Here is a 23216-nt window from a genome sequence, read left to right as displayed (position 1 = left end):
CTTCATCAGGATGCTGCCCTGAAGATGCTGTTGGCTAGATATATATTAGTTGGAGCACTGTCCATATTCCAGCAGTGACACTGAGGGATTAAAAAAAAAAAAACTCCAGCAGCACTGCTATGTCTGATTCATTCATACCAATACAGTACAACACCACGCCAGTGTTATTGCAACGCGTAGAATGATCCATTAACCAAATGGCCCTGGCCATTGAAGGTCCCACACTGGGCAAAAATGTAGGACTATATATATATATATATATATATATATATATATATATATATATATATATATATATATATATTAGTCTCTAACTACAAACTGTACATAGTGCCCCTGTATGGTCAGTAGAGCTGATAAAATGGCACAATGAATGTAAAAGCAAGTTACTTTTTATGTTTCTATATAATAGAAAATATGGTAGTCAGAGAGAAGCGGCCCGTTGGTGGAAGAGTACATTGCCGAAATCAGCCAATCAGGAGCGAGGAATTTGGGCGGACTATTTGAACACAGGACAGTGCGCGAATCTGATTGGTCCGCGGCTTTGTCTACAGGCCCTTTAAACGATTGAGCTCCACTGAGTATTAAAACACCAAGTGACATAATTGAACGCATTTTGTCGTTAGAAATGTTAATATAATGTTAATAAAGACAGAAAGAACTAAAACAATAACATTTTGAACACTCAAAATCACCATACGTTTCCTACGTGCAGGTCCGACGCCATGTGACGTAGCGCGGGGCGGAGCCACATCAACGTCGACATCAACAAAAGGAGAAAGACAAACAGAAACAGAGGACGACGTAGAAAGGACGATGTCTGACTGACATTTCAGGTATTTTTGTGTTATTATAGCTTCTTTTCAGCGGTTTGTGGGTGATTTCGGCTTATGTATGTAAAATATACAACATTAATCGGCAACGACAATGTGGGGCAAAGACGAGGCTGATTTTTTCGTTGTTTTTTGACGGGTTGTTAGGCTGGATTTTTTCCTCCAGCTTAAATGGGTCTACAGTTACTAGCGTTACAATGAGAAAAACAGCTGGAAAAAGTCCAGTGGATAGTTACTTGTTTTTGGCGAAATATATTATTGTTTTAAGTTTGTGTTTTTATTTCTTGTCTGACATGAAAATGGTGTCATAATTATTGTGCCTGTGTACAGTTAAGATCCGTCTCTTTTGAATTCTACCTAACCTTATAACTCGAAAAGCCTAGCAGCTAGCAGGGGAGTCTATTATTGGGCTTTTTTTTTTTTTTTTTTACATATATTTCGAAGGGTTTACATGGTACAATATGTATATTTTTGCCCAAAAAAATCCGAGCTCTGGCCCCTCCCCCGCTTGGACTAGTTGTTTGTCTAAGGGACTTTTAAAACGGAGATTATTCATCAGACACTGTACATACGCTCTACCGTTTTCCTGATACTTCATCTTGTTGTTTCTGGTGATATATATCTGTTCCACTTTGTTGTACCTATTCTGTTTGTAAGAAGGGGATAAACTGGTGAAATCTGAACCCGAGTCTCAGCTGACGACCCTCCGCCCTCCGAGTGAATACAAACAGGGCGGAGGACACTGAAAGGGTCTCAGCTCGAAAACGATTACGTTAAAAAACGAATAAAAAAAATACATTATTGTGGGATTTGCATATTCGTCATATTAAATAGAATAAGATCGATTAAATTGGATCTTGTATATTTAATAACTTCCTTTGTAATTGTTGACCACCTTATTTTGGCTATTTCTCTTTGAGTTCTAAGCTGCATTTCAATGTTTCAAATGTGCTGCCAAACGTTTTGTTGTGATTATATTTTTAGTGCAGTCACCTTTGTTTACAGCGAAGGAATTCTTGTAATTCCTTTCCCAAAATTCCATACATCTGCTTTAATCTGGTTTTAATCAAATTTTACTGTACTCATTTGCTATTCTGCTCCTCTTCCACAGGATCTGAATTGTTTAAAGAAGATCAAGGAGATAATGGAAGCCTTCAAACTCATGAAGGAACTGAAGGCCAACTGTGAGCAGGAGATCAAATATCTTCCCAAGGAGTCAGGGCTGAGTTTAATCGAATCTACCACAGAGGTATTCCTGACTATATTCAATTGACTCAGAATTCCTGTATATATATCACTACAAACATTTAGATTACAAGAAATCATTAGCATTGAAAGAGGTAGTCAACCAGTATTTAAAATGTGTAAACCATTAAGAACTCCATGAATGTCGTTGTTTTGGCAAGAAATGCACTATTTTTGAGAAATGTGTATAAATAAAATGTGGTTTCTTAATGTGACATCTTTTCAATTCTCACAGCAGGGGAAGGGAATATCAGCAAAATGTCGCAATGCCAAAGTAGAGGACCTCTGGAGCTTGACCAGCTTCTTTGGTTACAGCACGCAGACCTTCGTCCTGGCAGTTAATCTGTTGGACAGGTTTCTGGCTTTGATGAAGGTAAAACTCATTTTAATGTTACATGAACATGATTTAATTTCTGCTGTATCATCTAATTTAACACATTTGTTTTGGTATAATAAAATGTCCAACTTCAAATATCTTCTGTCTGCATGCAGGTTCAACCCAAACATTTGGCCTGCATAAGTATTGGCTGCCTCCACATTGCCACCAAAGTGGTGGAGGCAGAATGTGATGTTGCATCTACCCATGAGCTGATTCGCATTGGCCAGTGCAAGTTTACTGTTTCTGACCTCAGCAGGATGGAGAAGATCATATCTGAGAAGCTCAACTTCCAGTTCAAAGCCGTCACAGCCTTAACCTTCCTGCACTTGTACCATGCTATTACACTGTCACATACCTCACACAGGTGAGACAACAGGGCTCTGACAAGGTGACCTTGTCCAAAAATAAATAGATGAGTTTTATTTTTTTTTTTTTTAAATACAATAATAATAATTATATAGATAGAGCTACATCTGGAACAGTACTAACAAAACGGGTGTCATAGCTGTTTAGCACAGAATAGTTCAGATCACACAGCACTGCACTTTAAACTCGTATGTGGGTCATTATGCTCTACAGTCACCTCGTTGTACACCAGAAATAAAGGGTTATCTGCAGACACGGCTGTAAACCAGGTTCAGATAACGTCTGTTCCACAACATTAAAACATTAGCTATTATGCAATAATTTCCCTGTACTAGACCAAACCATATAGGAGCCTGTTTATGTAAAGCAGTGCTACAAGAATGTCCCATATTAGTGAGATAGAAACTGACCTAATGAAGTGTCTCTCTTTTCTAGGAAAGAAATCTTGAATCTAGATAAGCTGGAAGCCCAGCTTAAAGCCTGCCTTTGCCGGATTGTGTTTTCCAAAGCAAAAGTGAGTATTGACACAGCCAACAAGACTGACCTGAAGGCTTTAAAAATTGACAGTGACTTATCTATATTCTGGTCCCTTCTCTCACTTTAGCCCTCGGTGCTAGCTTTGTCCCTCCTGACACAGGAGATTGAGGCCTTGCAGTGCACAGACCTGCTAGAAATTGCCCAGCGCATTCAGAGGCATTTGCGGGTAAGACATTTCAAATGGTGAATCTTAAGAACTCATCCTGCAGTAAATTGGTTAAGTTAAACAACATTAACATGCACCTCAGTTTAATTCAGCGGAACAAAATCATGATTTTATAGTCATGATTTTAGATTTATTGTTTAAAAACAAACAAACAACAAAAACAAAACACTGTGCCAGACATTTCAGAACAGGAAAAGTAGGGCATATATTTAACACTGCTAAGCTCAGCAGCTGTGATGCAAGCTTGTCAAGTTCACTCATACTTGCCTCTAAAAATATGTCAAGTCTTTCTCTGGGATACAAAGAATTACTGGCATGTTCACCAACGACACAGGAGCCATCCAGAACCCAGGGCATGGCAGTGCAGTAGACCAAGCCATTAGTTTATCCCCCAGCCAGTCTGAGTGTATGTTACTAAGAACATTCCTTGCTCTGTATGTTATGTAACCTGTAGACTCCTGTGCTGCGTTTGTGTGTAGATTTCTGAGCCAGAGCTTCTGAGGTGGCGAGGGCTGGTGGGACAGTGCCTGATACAGTACTCCTCCCCAGAGTGCTCCAAACCAGACCACAAGAAGCTGGTGTGGATCGTATCTCGCCGAACTGCCCAGAACCTCCACAGCAGCTATTACAGTGTCCCTGACCTGCCCACCATACCAGAGGCTAGCTGGGATGAGAGCGAGAGGTAAAACACTGACCTGGAAACACAAATATACAAGGAGAGAAAGGATTAGTTTCCAAAGGCGCACACAGTCCAGTAATGCATAGCCCAGTAATACTTGGCTCATTAGCTGCTATCCCTAGCTAAAGACTGGGATTTTCTAAAACTGTATCATATTGCAAGTCATGTGATAAGAGTACAGTAGGGCTATTTATAAAATAAAAAAAATGGCATTGCTGTAATATTCATTGAAATTCACCTCTGAGAAAGGCTGACCTGTCAGTATAGCATTATAGCATACTGATTAATAACCTATCATTTACATTAAATTAATGTTCTGGTCATTTGTATCAGAGCAACAGAAAACAAGGAAAGTCCTGGAAACTTTTAACAAACATCAGGTGAATACCAGGGCACATGACCTGAAAAGTTGCAGTTTCACTTGAGGATTTTCAGTCACTTAGAAGCACGTTGCCCAAGTCTCCTATGTCATAACACTAGCATTCTGCTCATTCTTGTACGTCTTACGTCAGTCTCACCTTGCCTTGTTAACATTGAAGGCAGGCCCTGTAGCATCTCACACCATCTTGTTTCCCTTTAGTGTTGTGACATATAGGTGTGGCCAATCCCGTCCTAGCAACCACAGTTTACATTTGATGTTACCAAACATTTACTTAAAACAGCTTGCCTCATGGCACCTACCAATAAAAGCCCTTGCACATTCAGGTGTAGTGATCTGTAATCAGGGTCCACCAGAGTGAATTTTACGTAGAGTAAAATTCAAATTACCCAAACTCAAACAAACCAGTCTTGACAGCGCAGGTGTGGCAGATGACCAGTATTTCATGAATTGTTGAGTAGAGAATGAGTCAGTGAGCAGCAAGTACGTACTGTCTGTGACTAAAGGAGGTGTGGGGTGAGGTAGAGTGAGGGAATCATTCCTATGACTGCATAAAAAAAAAAAAAAAGATAACATTACAAGAAACAGGGTTAAATTCTATTATGAGTAAATCAACCAATTTAAACATGTATACTCAGTCATTTGCTCTTATTTTTGGTACTAAAACTAAAAAATCAACAGTGCTGATAGAAGTCACAATCTGACTGTGTTGTTCTCCTTCTTAGTGAGGACTGGAGTGAAGAGCTAAGCTCTGGTGAAGAGTCTCTGAGCAGTTCTCTTGGTAGTGACGCAGAGGGGCCGTACTTCCCTGTGCATTTCCGCAAATTTGCCCACAAAAAGTCTGCCTAAACTGCCCAGCCACCAGCGCAGCTAAACCAAGCAGAGGCTGTTCTAACGTTCTACAGGAAGAAACCTCAACAGTGGCAGCTTCATCTTCTGCTGTCTCTTGACAGTTTATTCCAACTTCCATCATGACGTCAAACTACTCAGACCTCCCAAGAGAGAATAAACCACTGTGCCTGGGTTCCACACAATAAGCTACTCTAGAACCCAACACCGTCCTATGTTAATTTACTTCTCTCATGTACTACAAGTTCGCTACACCCATTATTGGTCCTTCTCTTCCTACTGAGCTTGTGATTATTACACTCTATATGGTGGGGGGGGGATCAGTTGCGCAACTCAGGCAGCTAAATATTTAAAAAACAAAAAAATTGTTTTTAAGTCGTAGTGTTTTTAGTATGTTGGCACATTCAGATTTGTCACATTCCAGAGGATGCAGGTGAACACATTCAAGATCTAGACTGTTAAAGAATGAGAGAACATACACTTCAAGAACTACTTTGCACAGTTTTTTATAAAATGACTGTCATTGGGAAGTGGTAGTAGGGGCTTAGCGCCTCCTCCTTAATGGTTATATCATCATTCTGAATGCGTTTGACTTGGTCAGAGATATCCAGGTTGTGTTCATGTGGTGTGTGTGTGTGCGCGCGTGCATGGGTATTTGAACATTGTAATCCTTACACTTGCCAACTTAGAAGAACTTTTTAAAGTTAGCCCAAGTCAGTGTCTTTATGGAGTCAAGTTGTTTGTGTGTGTGTGTGTGTATATATATATATATATATAAGTCTAAAAAATGCCATAAAATGTACAAATGTCAATAAAAATGTAAATTTGTATAATGTAAAAAAAAAAAAAACTATGTATAGTACTTTGTAGATAACTTATTTATTGTTATTTTTGTCCTGTTATGAAATATTAAAAAATTATTTTGAAACTGAATCTTGACCTTCATTTAAAGACTGATGATTCCCTTTTTGGCTCTTTTCTATTTGCCTTCTATTATTTATAAAGGCAGTGAATATAAAAAATATTTTCTGCCATTGGAATAAGACTAGAACCAATTGCTGCTTTTTGCTCACATTTTTAGGTATAATTTGTTTAAACGATTTAAATTAATATCTGCATGTACAAATAATGTCCAATTAAAACGTGTATCTCAATTTTTGTCATTACTACATCATTCGAACACAGCAGCTGTCCATCCTGTGAAAACTTAATGATTTATTTAAAAAAAAAAAAAAAAAAAGAAGGAACTGCTGCAAAAATTCTTCTGTAAAAGTTACTATGTTGGGAGATGCATGTTCTTCATTGGACAGTGATGATTTTATAAATGACTGTCCAGATATTCATCATACACATCCATCTACACTATGAGTACAAAACCAAACAGATTAAATTAAGGAAATATATGCAGATCACCAAGCCCTCAAAACACTGCCTAAGCAAAAACACAGTACGTGCGAAAGGAGACAGATTGCTCAATACCGACTCCTGGGGCAAAGTTTGTAAAAGTATTTCCATTGCTCAAACCTGGCCTAGGAAACAAAGCCTGCTGTTTTTTTCTAATGTGGCAAAACACCCGACTTAAGAACAGCTGCTTTATTATGTCAACTCCTAGTCACAAGTCCTGACAAAGTGCAGGCACTGAAAGGAGGAAGCGTTCTCTTGTTTATGAAGTCAGCACAGCCTGTGCAGACAAACTCTACTGCTGTTGTTTTGAGCTTGGTGCCACAGACTTAAGACAGAAAGCTTCTTCCCCATAGCTATACGACCTGTGACTGGGCCAGTATTTGTAGTTGCATTGTAGTAACAATGTTAAGTATAAATTCCATATTTATGAGGTACATGTTTACATTTCATGGCACCTGGGTACAGAAATGCAATATCTAACTGCAGTATCTGAATTGATGTTTTTAATTAATTTATATATTTCATGTTTAAATTTAACTATACATCTACTAAGACAATTTACCATATAGTAAAGCACATAATATAAAAAAAACTATTACACACACACACACACTACTTGTTTACAACCATTAAGATGCTGGATGTGGTGCTGTTACTAAAAATCAATTGCTGGGTGCATCTTCCTATACCACAATCACAGCCACATTGATGTTCAATCACAGAATCAACAACAGTGTGATAATGTATAATTGCTATAACTTGCCACGACTTCTCAAGCCTACAGTCCAGGAAACATATAATAAGCCAGGGATGCCCAAATATTACAAGCCTCACTTCAATTAATTATTTTGGAAAACTCTGTTGTAGCAATGAAAGCGAAAATTACAATGAACAACCAAATGCAAAATGTATTAGTTTACCTCTGCAAGGCTATCTGAATTTCACCAATGCACAAGAACAAGGCATGCACTTTTCATGCTTTCCACTTGCAGTTAATCCCCTGAAAAGCAGATGTTTAACACTAGCTTCACTGTGCTACACTGGAAAACAGTTCCAAAGCCAAAGGAAGAGAGGCAGAGACAGATATGCCCAGATAGGCATGAACAACCCCCAACTGTAGCTCAGGAAATAACACAGAAACCTTGCTTGTTGGAGAGGGGAGTAACAGAGAAGTACTTTGGAAAATTAACCAACACGATTTCATGCAAAGCAGACCACTCATATGAATGCATCAGAAGTCCTTCCTCACTTACCATTTCAGAATCCCATTCGAGGCTTCTTTCTCTGAGGCTGGGAGGCTTGTGAAGATGCCCTGTGTTGGGCAGGACGACGTAAAGCAAGCAAGTTACTTGAGCGCTGTGACATTGCAGCTCCTAAGAAAACAGATAGTGTGCCATCTTCAGTTTCTGTATTGTCCAGTGAAGGTTCCTGAGAGCTGAACAGTGAGTTGAGGTACTCCTGCTGCTGCTGCTGCAGACTTGGCTTCTTTTGGCTGGTATTCGATGTTTTCAAGATGGTTTTCAAGGGAGAAAACAGAGAGTCTGTCTCAACAGAAGAGCCTTGTTCTAACTGTTGCTGGTTCTGAGACTGGGAATCAGACAAGGCACTGTCCTGCTGTCCTGCTTTAGATGTATGTGGAGACATTCTCAAAGGTGTAGCTGATCCTTTAACTGGAATTGCAGAGTCCCTCGGAACAACAGGGCTCATAGGGACAGTCTCATGACCTGAAAGCTCATTATCCACCAAAGCACTTTGAGAGCCCACATAGCTCTCAGAGTCTGAGCCCAGATACTGACTTGTAGCTGACGACCAGCCAGAAAGATCATCCTGATAGTTGACCGAGGAGATAAAGCTTCCAGAAAGTGCCACCCGGTTCTGTGCTTTGGCACGCTTTGCTTGAATGCGTTTCCTGCGCAGAGCCATAATCTTTGAGTCCCTGTTCAAACCAAGCTTCTCTTCCCACCAGTTCTTCCAACCATCCTCCCAGGAGGCGGTCAGCCTCTGACTGAGATCATCCGGCCAGTCTGAGGGGTCCACAACATCTGGAACTGCGGTGACTGCCAGAGGAGGCAGGTAAGTGCCCCCATGAGTGACCAGCCTCCTGTTTGTCATGATATTAGTCAGATCTTTCCTCAGGCTCTGAACTTTGTCCTCCTTAAGCTTGTCCCAGTGTTGGAGTCTAAACTGAATAAAGTCGACGGTGTTCTTCTGCCTGTGTTCTAAGGGATGCTTCTTTGCCTTGGTTTCCATCAGGAGTAATGATAACCAATCTTTCCAGATTACTTTTAGCTCTTTGCTAGCTGTCTCTGGAATAGCTGGCCTCTCAAGATGTGCACGTCCGACTGCTGCAGAAACCGCAGATGACTGTGGGACACAAATGAATTCATGTTTAATCTCTTCTTCTTCTTCTTCTTCTTCTTCTTCTTCTTCTGAACTGTTAGTGTTCAGGTCATTACTCAAGTCCACTTCAGAGATTTTTCTCTCCTCCACAGAAGTCTGTGCTGGTGAGGAGCTTGGATTGAATGCCGTATTTTGGCACTCAAATGTATCTGGACAGGAGCTAGTAGTGTCTGAATATAATTTCAGCGTCTGGCTGAATAGGTCTCCAGCTTCTGTTAGCTGGAGCACATAGAGGTAGTCATCATATTGAACTGCGGCTAGTCCTGAAAAAACAAAACATGGTACTACTCTGTAAATCTCCATCATATATTGACAATTAATTTATGGCACTTTTCCACTGTATGGTACCTACTCTACAGAACTATACTTGCTTGTTGGTTGCTGGTATGGGTTGGTTACCTGTACAACGTCTCTCTCACGAAATGTAGCTGTGAGATCTCAAAACACTATCTGTAAGGGGAACCGCAGGCTTTGGAAACTATCAAAAATGTGAGGGTAAAATTTCGCTTTCCCATGTTGTTTACCAACAATTCAAAGAACATTTATACCACCATGGCATAATTTTATAAGCTGCTGTTAAGGATGAAAACAAATGGCGATCACTACTGTAGCTTGTTGATTAAGAAGTCTCTCTGGCCAATTAGCATCGCAAGTTTGGTCCCTACATGGCTTGCTTGGAACCATAAAGTAGAGGGTGTGTGTGTGGGGGGGGGGTACCTTGTACTAGATATCCTGTACTAAATTTGCCATACAGAAAAGCAAAATTTGTGTAGGTACCAAGCAGTAGAAAAGCGACATGAGATCATCTCATACAAAGGAGTGATGAATGATTTTATTTGCGAACAACCATCATTAACTGGCCTTATGATGTGCTGTATAAAAATAATCACTTAAAATTCGATATGTGATATTAAAATCCCTGATCACAAGATACCTGCATTGTAATCATGCATGAAGTCACATTTTAGACAAACTACCTGCGGCAGGTACTGCTAGTCTCTCTTCCGCTTTGTGCTGCCTGTGAGGGAGCTGACGAATCTTCAGGCTCTCACGGGGACTGCAGAGCTTCTGGACTGGGCCATGTGACTGGCATGGGCCTGCACACCCCCCTATAACACACACACAAATGTATATCAGCTGACAAAATATTAGAAGATCCCCAACTTTAGACAATTTAAGATCAAGTGTAAAGACATTCCTATTTGAGCAGGCTTACAGCTCAGGTTGAAACACTCAATATTTTTTTTCTGTAATGGCACTATTTTCTTGCATATTTATTTATTTTTCTTTTTTTTTGTAATTTTTATTGCACTATATTAATTGTTCTAAACATCTTTTAAGGTTTTAATACATGTGCTTAATTAAAAGATTTTTTGTCTTTTGATTCTGCAAAGCACACTCAATTGCCCTTTTGTATAAAAATGTGCTTATTAACCAGTCTTGCCTACATTAAATATATTGTGAAGAATACCTTCAAGGACATCTCAGCCATTTATCTTCAAACCTGCAAAGAAACCACTTTTAAAAGAACATCAGTATGCACATCTGTGCATCTCTGCTCATACTGACCTGAATATTGCAACAGCATCGTCTCTTGTGTTTGAGCTCCCAGCACAATTTTGGAGGTACTGTGCGAGTCCAGCGCAGGCAGAACCTCAGCAAAACAAGGAGGAGAATGCATCATATGCTCCCACTTCAAAGCAGGTATGTTCGGCATTCGTTCGTCCAGGATGTATGCAGAGAACTGAGAGAGGGAGGAAGGGAGTTAGAGAGAGAAATTGCCAATTTCCCATTAGGATAAATTTGCAAGGTTAAAAATAACTCTGCATTAAACTGACAGAAATAATTTAACTGTTTCAGGATATCGTCATTTAAGACAACTGACTGGGCTAAGGTTAATTTGCATATTGAATTCTTCATCAGTAACACCAAAGCCTATACTCCAATGACAGGTATGGGTGTGTAGGACAGGTATTTACGTGTTGTTAAACCTGCAGCAGTTACCTGTGTGGTGATGAGGTGATGATGTGCATGAGCCTGGCCCAGATATTTGGCTAAAAACACCCTCTCTCCACTTCTGCAGCCGGATGTCTTCCCAATTCGGAAAAGTGTGTGAGAAGAATTGCTGCTCTGGAGAAGGAAGATGCTCCATCAACAGCTGATCACAATCCAAGTACGAGGAATCCATTTGTTCAAACTTAAGAGTATGAAATTAAGGATGCACACTTCCATTCTGACCTCTGTTCACTATATAAACATATTACTTCTGAAGTAGTAGAAGAGAGTGAACCTTTAATTTTAAGCATTTATATATATTTGAATAGTTCGAATCCCATTACATTTTTCCTTCCACTGTTTTCCCAGGTCAGCAGAAAACATCTAAATAAGTTCTAAAATTTATTTTAACAATAATAATTAAAGAAACAAGGGATATTTCTTTTATTATTATGCAGAGGAATGTACGGCTGTAAAGCCATGGCCACATTTCATCCCTAAGCCCTACGCCTCTGTTTTGCCTGGGTGTAGGGGTGTCTCCATTCTTGTTGAGAAAGAAAGGTAGGGTTAAATAAATGTTGAAACAGATTTTTCAGGGGCATATTTCACACTGAGGGCTATTAATGCCTTATGAATCAGTGTCAAGATGGCAGTCTAAGTGACCAAATAAAGCTACAAAAATCTGAATTTTCTCATTTAAAAACTATTTGTTAACTATTGTATTATCTTAGTTTCATGTAGTTTTAATGCATTACGTATCTTTATTTCATAACAATCATAAAACATCTCTAATATTTGACCTGCCTCTGAATTTTCAGTTTCACCTTAAACGTCGAAGCAATTATATTCTAACAATTACATAAAATTTAATTTGGAGCTTGAAGTTAAAAAAAAATCTAATATTTTCTGAATTCAGCTTTATATTACAGGAGTTAGGAGTGGATGATTAATATGATTGTAGAACACTTTTGAAGGCATGATGCTCTAAATTTAACTATGTTACATTCCAGAAATTCTGATATAACTACAGACTCGCAGCAGAGCACTCCTTTTTTGTTTTGATGATATATCAGGCTCTTGAAGAGACGTGCCCTTTGGCAAGGGGAAGATTTTAAACACTACCCTTGTAACTAAGTTCCACCCACAATGCACTCAAAAGCTTATTCTAAATATCTACTGTGATGACTATATAAGATGGCATCTCACACCCCTACACATACCCTCATGTCCGTGAGTTCTGCCCCTGTCCTGTCAGCGTAAACCATGACTCTGGGGTGTGCTGAGAACTCACACCACCTCCATGTAGACTTGGCGTTGAAATACAGGTTGGTTTTCTCATTCCGAATTTTCTGTAGCCTACAACACAGAAATCCACCTCCTAAAAATTACTTAAATAGACTGAATATTTAGCAGTAAACTAATATTAATTGGTAGAGAGAGGATTAATGTAATGCACGCTCTAACAATTAACAAGGTCCTTAAAACTAAAGGCAACTGACATCCCACCCACCCAAGGATCTTTCTTGTAAAAGCAAAAGCGCAATAACAATTAGGTTTACATGCAGGGATTGCTTTGAATACCACAAAGACTTTAACTGCAGATAATAGGATGCCTTAATCTTGACCCACCAAATTATTATACATGATCATTTATTGGATGATACAGAGTACAGGCTTTACTGTTTGCATATTGGCTGATACAGTCTGATACTAGCATGTGCACACACACACTCACACTCACTGTTTTTCCACTGTCCAGAGATAGGCTGCTCCACATTCACTGGCTATAAGCAGCTCCCCAGGAAGATGAGGACTAGAATAACAAAAAAAAAAAGACAAGAATGGAGAAGGTGTTGCTTTATATAAACATACAGATTAGGGATATTCTCAGCTGACCACAGATACACAATCGCTGCTGATTTATTTAAAAAAAAAAAAAAAAAAAAAATCACCCTCATCTTCGCTGTGTGGTCTATATACAAACATAAGGCATTGAAATTTCTCCCTTTCACATCAATTCATTTAGTGAGTGTTTTTCTGATCAGGACTGTGCCCCATCATCAGGACAGTGCTCATTCAAACCCCACTTCTGCCTCAGCTGTCAAAGTCTGGGAGTTCTAGAGAACACAATAGGTGGATGGGACCACCCTCCCTCTCTCCATCTTTCTGATCATGGAGCTAACTAGCAAAGGCATTGCTGGGTGATTTAACAGATCTGGGCAATGTGCAATCAGCATTGAATCATCTTCACTTTTCTCAGAGGAAGCACATGCTCAGCTCCACCCTCCCAAGACTGGTGGCACTGTGTGCAATCAGGGGAGACTCACTGAGCACTGGAGTTGATGAGAAATAATATTTGGGGGAAAAATACCCAGTTTGCAAAGCCAGACAGAAACAAAAAGCTGAAATAAGAGAGACTGAAAAAGAAGGTATATACATCTTTGTACAATATACACATAAAACTGTTAAATTAGTATAAATGTTGTGCATTTTCTAACATCATTGTTATTACTCCACTTTTATTATAAATGTTACTATCATAAACCCTAGGTTTACCGTAGTTCACCGTGATGTTCTAACTTGAATTTCGAAATACTGCAATCAAACAACCATTGTAGTATAGCTACTTTGAATTGCACTGACGTACAGACAGACAAACAAATACACAAGAGAAAAAAGCAGCATGGTCAGAACACCCTTCTCTCCATATTACAGTTTCAGCAAAAACTTGTTCAGCCAGTTCATATCTCCCTTCTGGCTTTCAGCAGAATCAGAATATTTAGATTAGTGAGTTAGTCTGGAGCCTGTAAATAATCCACTACAGCTGGTTGATGTCCACTTGGAACAGAAGTGTGTATGTTACCTCTCAAGTTTACAAACAGAGGTCTGTAGCACTAACACCTCATATGAGCACATAACCAACCTCTGCACCATTTCATGGTCTTTTTAATTGTGTCTAAGTCAGAGTGGAGAAGAGCAATAAAGTTCACCACCTCTGTTTTAACAGTCTGGAAATCTGCTTTTATAACTTGAAATTCCTCAGAGATCATGGACCTGAGCTCTGACCCGAGAAGTTTGTAAAATTAGGTCTACAAAAAGGGTGGACAAACAAAAATTCATCTCCGAAAGGACTTCATTAAGAACAGGGTAGCTGTGGGCCCAGAGCCTACACAACTCTCCTACACAGTGCAGACCAGCTGGCAGGTGTCTTCACCGACATCTTCAACATATGCCTGAGCTGTGCCACCGTACCAACCTGTCTCAAGACAACCACCAACATACTGTTCCAAAGGAGCCCACTGAATCCTGCCTCAATGACTACCCACTCACACCCATCATCATGAAGTTCGAGAGGCTTGTCATGAGGCACATCTAGGCTTGTCACAAGGCACCCAGCTGCCTCCTTCATTAGATCCTCTGCATTTTGCATTCCGCCCCAAACGCTCTCACCCACCTGGACAATAAAGACACTTTTGTTTGAATGCTGTTCATAGACTTCAGTTCTGCATTCAAAACAATCATTCCTCAGCCCCTGGTCGTAAAGCTGAATGCTTCTCCCTGCAACTGGATATAGGACTTCTTGAGCAGCTCCAGCACCACCACACTGGGCACTGGGGCCCCCCAGGGATGTGTGCTCAGTCCATTGCTGTTCACTTTACTGACTAATGACTGTGCAGCAAAGCACAGCTCCAATCACATCATCAAGATTGCAGATAACAAAATTGTGGTGGGTCTCATTAGCAAGAATGATGAGTCAGCGTCCAGAGAGGAAGTTAACGGACTGGTGTAGAATCAACAACCTGCCTCTGAACAAAGACAAGACCAAAGAGATGGTTGTTGACTTCAGAAGGACAAGAGGTGATCACTCCCCAAAACACATCAACAGCTCCACAGTGGAGATCGTCAGGAGCACCAAGTTCCTTGGAGTTCACCTGGCAGAGGATCTCACCTGGTTCCTTAACACCAACACCATAGCCAAAAAAGCCCAGCTGCACCTGGCACATCTTCCACCTCCCATCTTCACCATATTCTACAGGAGAACCATTGAGAGCATCTTGAGCAGCTGCATCACTGCATGGTTTGGAAATTGCACCATGTCATGGAAAAATGCACACATCAGAGACTGGTCTGGCTGAACACACACAGACACACACACACACACAAAATCTCACCTCTTTCAACTGTCTGCTGCTAAGGTCTATCAAACAGGATAACATTCGTACATTACTGCTAAACTTCAAAAAAGTACAATGTTCACAATTAAATCAAAATGGAAAAAAACTGCTGCTGAAAACAATGTTTAAATTCATACAAATATGGACAAAAATTACACCTTACTGTTCCTCCAAATGGACATGTTTGCACCTTACTGTTAACTGCACTGTCCCCCCTCCCTTGTTTATTGTTTATGTCTTACATACTTATTGTAAATCGTTTTGCACACATGCACTTTTTGTTATATTGTGTAGTTTGTTGTTCTATGTAGGACCTTGGTCGTGGTGATGTCACTCTGAAAATGAATTTAGCACTGAGTTTGGTCTAAAAGAGGGGAAGGAAGCAGAAAACAGACAAAATACTCATGAGACTCTTCAGTTGACGTTGTGCTCACAGGTACGAGGCTTTAACCTCATATCCTTAAACGTGTTTTTGACCTTTCTAAAGTTTTCTAGAGAATCACCTCTTATTGTGTGCTACACCACAAGGGCCTGTTAGCTGGCTATGCTTCTAAACAGTGTAGAACCCAATTTATTTTCAAACTTTTTTGTTCCTCCTGCACCAGTCGCTGGAATTTGCTTTCTCAGAAACTGTGTTTTTTTAATTGTCAACATGAGCATTGGTATGCACTGTCTGGCTGTGCTGAGCTGAACTGCAAAGTGCATAAAGCAAGATAGTGCACAGTGCCACACATCCACCCGATCTACCAATATGTGTTTCGGACGAAACTGGAGCACCCTGACGAAACCCATGCATGCAGAGTGACACAAGGAGAGGATACCACCCAGGACCCAGAGAAACCACCTGCAGCAGCACCATGCCACCCCAACATAGAACATTTAAAAAGAAACTTCAAACTCACCTAACATTCAGACTGGTGCATCGCTTCTTCAGCTGGACCACCTCTGTTGGTTTTGGGCGGACACCATTTGTAATTGTCCATGCAGAACAGTAATGATCTGAACGCACACCTATGAAAACTACATACAAACATTAAGAGCTATTAATAAAACATTTGCATATGCATCTAATACACACTAAAATATCAGCCACAAGTTTAAAACCACTGCCAAGTTAACAACAATGATGATCTGGTTACAGAGCTCCCTATCAAGAGGGAACATATGAGTAAACTGGCCACAAGGTACTTATTATATACAGGGTAACTATTATAGAGCTTTTAGCTATCGTATAGATGTTATGGTATAGTTAAAACATATCTAACACATGAATTACAGATCTCCAGGTGATTATATTACAGCCTTGCATTCTTACTTTCATCATACAGTGTAGCCACACTAATCTGTCTGACCGTTCCATTCAGATTCATCTCCAATGGCTTATAGTCCATGTTCATTTTGGGAGGCTGCCCTTCACTGAACTCTAGCACCACTGTGTGGAAATCTGATGAAATACAGTTAAGGATAAAAGGTGGAGCTGAAAGCTTGAGATTAACGCCTTACAAACATTTGAAAGGGCCCATATATTTCTGTTGTCATGAGGTATATGAAATCTGTGTGTATTTTATTGTTTCCTCTTTTTTGGATCTGAGAAAAGCTGTATCCTAAAAGCCTAATCGTTCAGGTCACAGCAGCCAAATCAGCAGTTCTCTTGAGTGAGGGAGCGAATTCATGTCATGGTTCATCAAACCTGAATTCTGCATGATATTTCACTCTCAAAACACATTTTTAAATCAGAAAGCTGCAGTGTGAAGTCTATTATTATATCAAATTCCCTTAATATAAATGGGATTACACTGACTAAAGTCTACTGTGACTGCAGCTTAATGCATGTTATTTACACTGGACTTCTGCACCTCGATCATAAATCAGTCCAGGTTGAAACACTCCTTATAATGTCAGTGTAAATGGGTAGAGTTAAAGCAAATGCGCAGTACCAAAACTGGATCAGACAAGGTGTGAAGCCTCAAGTAAAGGATACTGAGTTCATTCAGAGCTTTATTCCTGGGGTAGATCAGACAGGCCTCTTTAGAGACGTCAAAGCCCTGCAGGTGAACATATCCCAGAGCGCCCCCAGTGGTGTAGGGCTGGAACTGCTCCAACTTACTTTGGAGAGTCAGCTCCTCATGGAGGAGCTCTGCCAGAAGTGTGCAAGGAATATCACTGACCACGTCCTCTAGTAGGTTGCGATAACGGTGCACATGTTCCCATGCATGAATCAGTTCACACCTGCAGAATGACAATGGGACATGTATGGTCTGTTTACTTATAGTGGGTTTAAAAAGTACTCATCATCTATAGACTAGCTTAAAGCTTAATCACTGTCCAGGAAACCAGGCCTTTGCACAAAGGTGATTAAAATGTATTATGGCTCTGATATTATATTCACATGAAAAATCATTAGGTATCCAAAGAGTGAAAATCCCCAGCATCCAGAGAGAATATCCTCTGGATCTAGGTTACTTTCGCATAAAACTCACACACGTCATTTAGTTGATTGAGGTATTGCTTACTTCTTATATTTTAAGTTTTCTATAAATCTGTTCATCCTGCCCATTCTCACACAACCCTGGAAGGGAGAGAGGGAAAAAAAAACTTGTCAGTGTTTTTTTTCTTTTACCTGCACAAACAAGTAGTAAATAGGTTGTCAGACATACAGGTGAATTTCAGATATTTTGAAGGTATTTCTTGCAGTTTGAGTGTCTCTTGAGGCACTGATCTCATAATTGCATTGCACAATCACATTGTTGTCTGTATGACAAGCTACACACTAAGAGCCTATTCACACAGAGTCCAATTTTTTTTCTCTGCTACACCCACCCAAATTTTTTTACACTTATTTTTAAATGTTGTTCTTAAAAGACAACACCACAGAGTTCTACCACTTCAAAGTATTCAGAAACTATTTCCCTAGTTCAGTGAGGGAATTTGAGTTTCTAAATTTGCTTGTATTTTCTATAACCTTAAGCTTTCATACATTTTTTTTGTATTTGCTTGTTCTATAAGCGTTTTTGTTGTAATTGAAAAGTTGGCTGAGCATCAGTCTGTCAGTTTCAGACACAATTAATGTGTGTGTTCATTTTCAAATGCTTTTTTGACTAAAAATCTGATTCTATTTACACACCAAAGAAGGGTGGAAACTCATTTGGACAATGCCAAGTGCAGTGAAATCATTACATACACCTGCTTATGCAATGCTTCTGAGGAGATAATTGAGGTCTCAGAGCACAAAGTCTCAGATCACAGACATGCTGAAATAAACAGGGACAGTTGTACTGGTCGGAACAGTGTGCCTACAAATCAACAAAGAGCTACAAAATTGTGACCCGCCATTCAGACTGAATATGGGTCAGTGCAATGTGAGAGGATGAAATGCCCGTTGGCTGTACAAAACTGAAAAATTAAACATGCAATCTGAGTTTCATTCATAACTAAGAGTTCTGAAATTGCACAATGTCCACATGGTTTAACATTAAATATGTAACAAACAAAAACACATCAAAAGATGTTTAGACATGAACCTACCTTTTTAAAAGGTTTTTTGAAACTGAAGTGTTCTCCCATCAGTTTACCCATCGTAGAGAAGTTATCCATCCCATGATGCACATAAAAATACTGCATCTACAGAGAACCGAAACAATGCACACCATCTCCTTTACATTACATTCATACTAGATGATCAATGAAGAACCCCTTCAGAAAATTGGAACTACTTATCCAAAAAAAGGTTAACAAAATGCTGTAAACTTACATGATCAGCGAAATTCTCAGGATGGAGAGGTGGGCCAGCAAATATTTTGGCTGCTTGGAGAAAAATGTATAAATGGAAACGCAAACAGTAATTAGTTACAGAATGATTTGACATTCCAAACACGGGAAACGTCATCAGTCTCAAACATTATTGTTCTATTTAAAAGTCCACATCAAGCCTAATACTGTTAAAACACCCGGATGTGTTCTTGCTCCAGCGATCCAATTACATAACGACCACAGCGTCCTTGGGAGTTTGTTCTCACGGGTCGAACTCCCCAAGTTTGAACTACGAAGTACGGCAGTTTGAACTTGACGTACTTTGTAGTGTGAAACAGCCTCTATCACTGAACTGAATGCTGTTTACATTACTATGGCAACACAGCCTCGAAACAGAGCAGTCGCAGGTTTTTTTCTTTTTTACCGTGAACTGCTGTTGGCATTTCACAAAAGGTACTAAATAAAATGGCTCTGGCAGGTAGAGCTGGCATTATACAGCTGGGCATGAACAAACGTCTGTGGTGTGGTTTCATGTGTGTGTGTGTATATATATATATATATAAGAAACATAACTGTATGAACTGGATACCTTCTAGAGCAGTGGTCACATTCGTTTTACGTACAGCATAACCTTTTGAAACCTAAACAAAGGAAAGATCTACCAATGTAAATGCTGTGCATAGGCTACTCAAAAGGCTGCCTGTAAGAGCTAAACAGGTGTTCTGACATGTTGTGCTACCTATTGATAACTACTCTACAACAGCTCTGCAAATGCTCAGACCCACAATTTTTTATTATTTCATGTGTTTTCTTCTGGTGATTATACAATCTTAGCTTACTGTTATTTGCTTCAGCATTCCAAAACTGTGCATGCTTAAACAAATGTTAAAAAAATTATACATTTATAAACTATGTATTATCAATGTAGTTACCTTTAAAGTCCTTCACAGTGATTTAGGTTGTGCATGTCTCTTGCTTATACTTCTGTCTGGAGCATTTTCTGTAAAAACTTCTTTTTGCCTATCCAAATGTTCTACCTTTTATTTAGGAGGCTGTACTTGAAAGTACACCATGGTCGCTCATTTCCATGCGGGAGCACAAGTTGACAGAACACCGGGGTTTAGTGTGACTATCGCTTGTGCTGCAATTTGTAATCTGCATGAAATGTTTGTGTAATATCCCCCATTTTGAAACCCAATACATCAGTCCCACCCTCGTGTTGGCTCAGACAGGGAAAAAAACGGTACAGAGTCGCTGTACTATTGGTCAAGTTTTGCTGCTATCTCTGCTGTACTCAGACCTATCCCATTCAAGCTCATGCTGTATTGTTTTTTGTTCTGTTTGCTCTGTCTATGTCTTTTACTCCCTCCCAATAGCTTGGTGAATAGCTGGACAGCTAGCTTGTTTACTAATGGCTCCTATGCTTTAACACTAAACAAGCTTTTAACACAATAAACACTAACTAAGCTTTAACTCACCAGGATATTTGACTCAGAGAGGAGAGGTGGCTATGGTAGCCTTGTGAGGTCAGGATAATACTGACATAAGCATTATCCACTTTTAGGACTTCCCGTTCTATACCGAGAGGAGAGCAGTACCGGCCATTTTTCAGGAGATATTTATATTTCTGTTTTGTGTTTTTAATTTAAATTTTGCTGAATGTTTCACATAACACCCAAATTTAGGATTATTAAAAATAAAAAAAACAAACAAGCAAAAAAAAAAAAGCACACACACAAATTTCAAAATGGGTTCCCAGGGGCATTAAATCGGATACTGAAGTGCATTACTTTTGTTAGGGGCCATGATTGGTGTTACCACCGGCTCAAGAGGGGTCCATATCTCCATCTCTGCCACCCGCTGAGACTGAAACTCCCACTGCCTCTGCTCCCCATCTGTACACTGGAAAACAGTTCCACACATTGTAATGAGTACATTTTAATTTCAAAATAAGGAGTGACTGTATTCGTTTGACTATGCCAAAACATTGAAATGATCTCACTGTTTCTATTCTTATTACCGTTTAGATCAGCTCCACCGACCATACTGGTCGATTGTGTGGTTCTACAATTACAGATTGTAGCAACCTTCTCACACATACAAGTAGATCATACACAGCAGGAATGCTGGAGTACTTAAACCCGTCAGTGCAATTGAAAATCATCATCTAAACAACAGTCTGAGCACCGTCCAGTGACCACTGATGAAGAACTTGAGCAGTGCAGAACACAAGCAGTGCAGCAACAGATGAGTTACTCTAACGTAAATCTACAAGGTGGACCAACTAGCTAGGTTTATCTAATAGAATGAACAGTGAGAGAATTCGGTGTTTAAAACTCCAGTAGCAATGCTGTGCCTGATCCATTCATACTAGCACAAGTGTGGTGATCTTGTGCTAGTCCTGACCAATGTATGACGCGCAACAGATGGACTACAGCCTTCAACTATGATTAGCTACATTTATCTGCCTATTCACAAGCATTAACTTAATCAATTGATTTAAACAATGCGGGTTTATCCAGAAGGGCGCGTTAATATCAAACCACACTTGGCCTCGTTAATCACGTCTTAAGCCCCTTATGATGCAGGCATATTAACTAGTGGAAAAACGCTAACGTGAGAGGGGTTTTATACCTGAGCGGGGTTGGTCTGCATGATCTTTTCGTACGATCCCCAACCTCCGTAGTCATGAATCCACTGTTTATCCGGAGGTCCGTCCAGATAGAAGTGAGGAAAGAGCTGAGCTGGGAATCTGTTATCCATAGTTGCTGTATTCCACGTGCACGGCGAGGAAGCACGAGACAAGTCTGGACATGTGCTCCCTCTATTTTTCTCCTTTTCTTCCTCTCAGTCTCTCACTTTCTCTTTCTTTGTCCCTCTCTCCTTCTAATTTGGACCGATTCTCTTCACAATCCACCGTAAGTATCTCATTAATATGGGTTTGAACCGCCACGCCGGGAGAAATATATCAATCATGCGATCCTCGGCCCCGGGCGCGCAACTGCGTGCCAAACAAACGACGTCACACCGGCTGAGGCAGCCAGCTGATGAATACAGCACAGACAGAACATTTCACAATAAAAGTCAGACTTTAATTATTTACATTGGTGAAGAATAAGGTTTGACCGTATTTACTTATTTATCTGTATTTCTAAATAAGGTATAAATGCTCTATCCTCCGATATATTTTTTTTCTATATCATATTACAATATACAGACGTGTGTAAATACTATAAGGTTTTTTAAAGCTTTGTACAATCAAAGTAATCGTAATTAAAAAAGTAATTTAGTTTTTTTTTTTACTTCATGTTGTATTTTATATATATCGTCGCTGTCCAGTTAAAAACATGTATTTTATTTATTTTTTTAAATACATCATTTGAACACAGTAGCTGTCCTTTACATTGTTTTACATTGTGTGAACAATTCATGATGAATGGACCAATAGAAATGCTTCAAAATTGCTTGGAATAAATATGTCTTCCATTGACAGTAAAGGTTTTTTCCTTCTCCTGCAAATTACTATTTTGGGAGATACATATGGTCGCTGTTCAATGTGTGTGTGTGTGTGTGTCTTATATATATATATATATATTGTGTTATATATATACTGTTGTGTGTACATGTCATTGAATAAATATGCACTACAACGCGCTCAACTTTAGTTCAGAATCAGCTTCTTATCACTGGTAAAGACGCGGCTTTCCTCTCAATCATTCCCGCAGTTTAACAGTGTTTTAAACAGTGTGGACGCTGAGCGTGTGTTAAAACATGGAAACCACTATAAAGTGCAGGGCATGGAGACTCTAGGACCAGGGTTGAGAAATGCTGTCATAAATGACCATGATGTAGGACTGGTGTTAAATTGCAACCTTCTTTAAATATCTGTGCTATGTTGTACAATATAAAAATAATTTTGTGATTCCAGTCTGCTAAATAACTTGAACCATGAGATGTGAAAGCACAGAGCTATCATCTACCAGCTAACAACAGGAAGAAAGCACAAAGGTCACAAAAGAAGAGGAATCATAAAAGTGAGACTGTTTTCCTTCTATTTAA

General features: G+C 39.6%; 2 protein-coding genes across 3 annotated transcripts; one reads left to right on the top strand and one right to left on the bottom strand.

Annotated features, from left to right (window-relative positions):
• The first annotated feature begins 751 nt into the window (after nucleotides 1-751).
• Nucleotides 752-6326, top strand: ccng2 (cyclin G2). The gene is made up of 8 exons (XM_066645680.1): nucleotides 752-836; nucleotides 1945-2082; nucleotides 2314-2451; nucleotides 2571-2821; nucleotides 3259-3337; nucleotides 3428-3526; nucleotides 4006-4208; nucleotides 5310-6326. The coding sequence occupies exons 2-8, from the start codon at nucleotides 1978-1980 to the stop codon at nucleotides 5431-5433; spliced, it is 999 nt and encodes a 332-aa protein (XP_066501777.1). The 5' UTR covers nucleotides 752-836; nucleotides 1945-1977; the 3' UTR covers nucleotides 5434-6326.
• On the bottom strand, nucleotides 4084-22170 carry taf1c (TATA-box binding protein associated factor, RNA polymerase I subunit C). Of its 2 annotated transcripts, none has more exons than XM_066645678.1 (15): nucleotides 21792-22170; nucleotides 20948-21059; nucleotides 19159-19211; nucleotides 18933-19028; nucleotides 17921-17976; nucleotides 17389-17636; nucleotides 16723-16851; nucleotides 16310-16427; nucleotides 12974-13045; nucleotides 12453-12588; nucleotides 11242-11367; nucleotides 10807-10981; nucleotides 10215-10346; nucleotides 8091-9500; nucleotides 4084-4221 (listed from the first exon to the last, which is right to left on the bottom strand). In XM_066645678.1, exons 1-14 carry the CDS (start codon nucleotides 21918-21920, stop codon nucleotides 8095-8097), a joined length of 2988 nt encoding a protein of 995 aa, XP_066501775.1. In that variant the 5' UTR covers nucleotides 21921-22170; the 3' UTR covers nucleotides 4084-4221; nucleotides 8091-8094. The 2 variants fall into 2 exon arrangements, with proteins under 2 accessions (XP_066501775.1, XP_066501776.1); XM_066645679.1 differs by having other exon boundaries at nucleotides 19159-19208.
• Between the last annotated feature and the right edge of the window lie 1046 nt (nucleotides 22171-23216).

The sequence above is a fragment of the Hoplias malabaricus genome, chromosome 15, assembly GCF_029633855.1.
Source record: "Hoplias malabaricus isolate fHopMal1 chromosome 15, fHopMal1.hap1, whole genome shotgun sequence".
NCBI lineage: Eukaryota > Metazoa > Chordata > Actinopteri > Characiformes > Erythrinidae > Hoplias > Hoplias malabaricus.
The sequence above is the reverse complement of the archived record's forward strand: the minus strand, read 5'-3'. Positions and strand labels throughout refer to the sequence as shown.

Excerpts from the sequence above, each read along its gene's own strand:
- taf1c (XM_066645678.1), bottom strand. The coding sequence starts at position 21,920 with ATGGATAACAGATTCCCAGCTCAGCTCTTTCCTCACTTCTATCTGGAC. Across the intron at positions 12,589-12,973 it reads CTCTGGACAGTGGAAAAACA|GCTACAGAAAATTCGGAATG; the intron begins GTGAGTGTGAGT and ends TCTGTGTTGTAG. Across the intron at positions 9,501-10,214 it reads ACTAGCAGTACCTGCCGCAG|GACTAGCCGCAGTTCAATAT; the intron begins GTAGTTTGTCTA and ends TTGTTTTTTCAG.
- ccng2 (XM_066645680.1), top strand. The coding sequence starts at position 1,978 with ATGGAAGCCTTCAAACTCATGAAGGAACTGAAGGCCAACTGTGAGCAG. Across the intron at positions 2,822-3,258 it reads CTGTCACATACCTCACACAG|GAAAGAAATCTTGAATCTAG; the intron begins GTGAGACAACAG and ends TCTCTTTTCTAG. Across the intron at positions 3,338-3,427 it reads TTGTGTTTTCCAAAGCAAAA|CCCTCGGTGCTAGCTTTGTC; the intron begins GTGAGTATTGAC and ends CTCTCACTTTAG.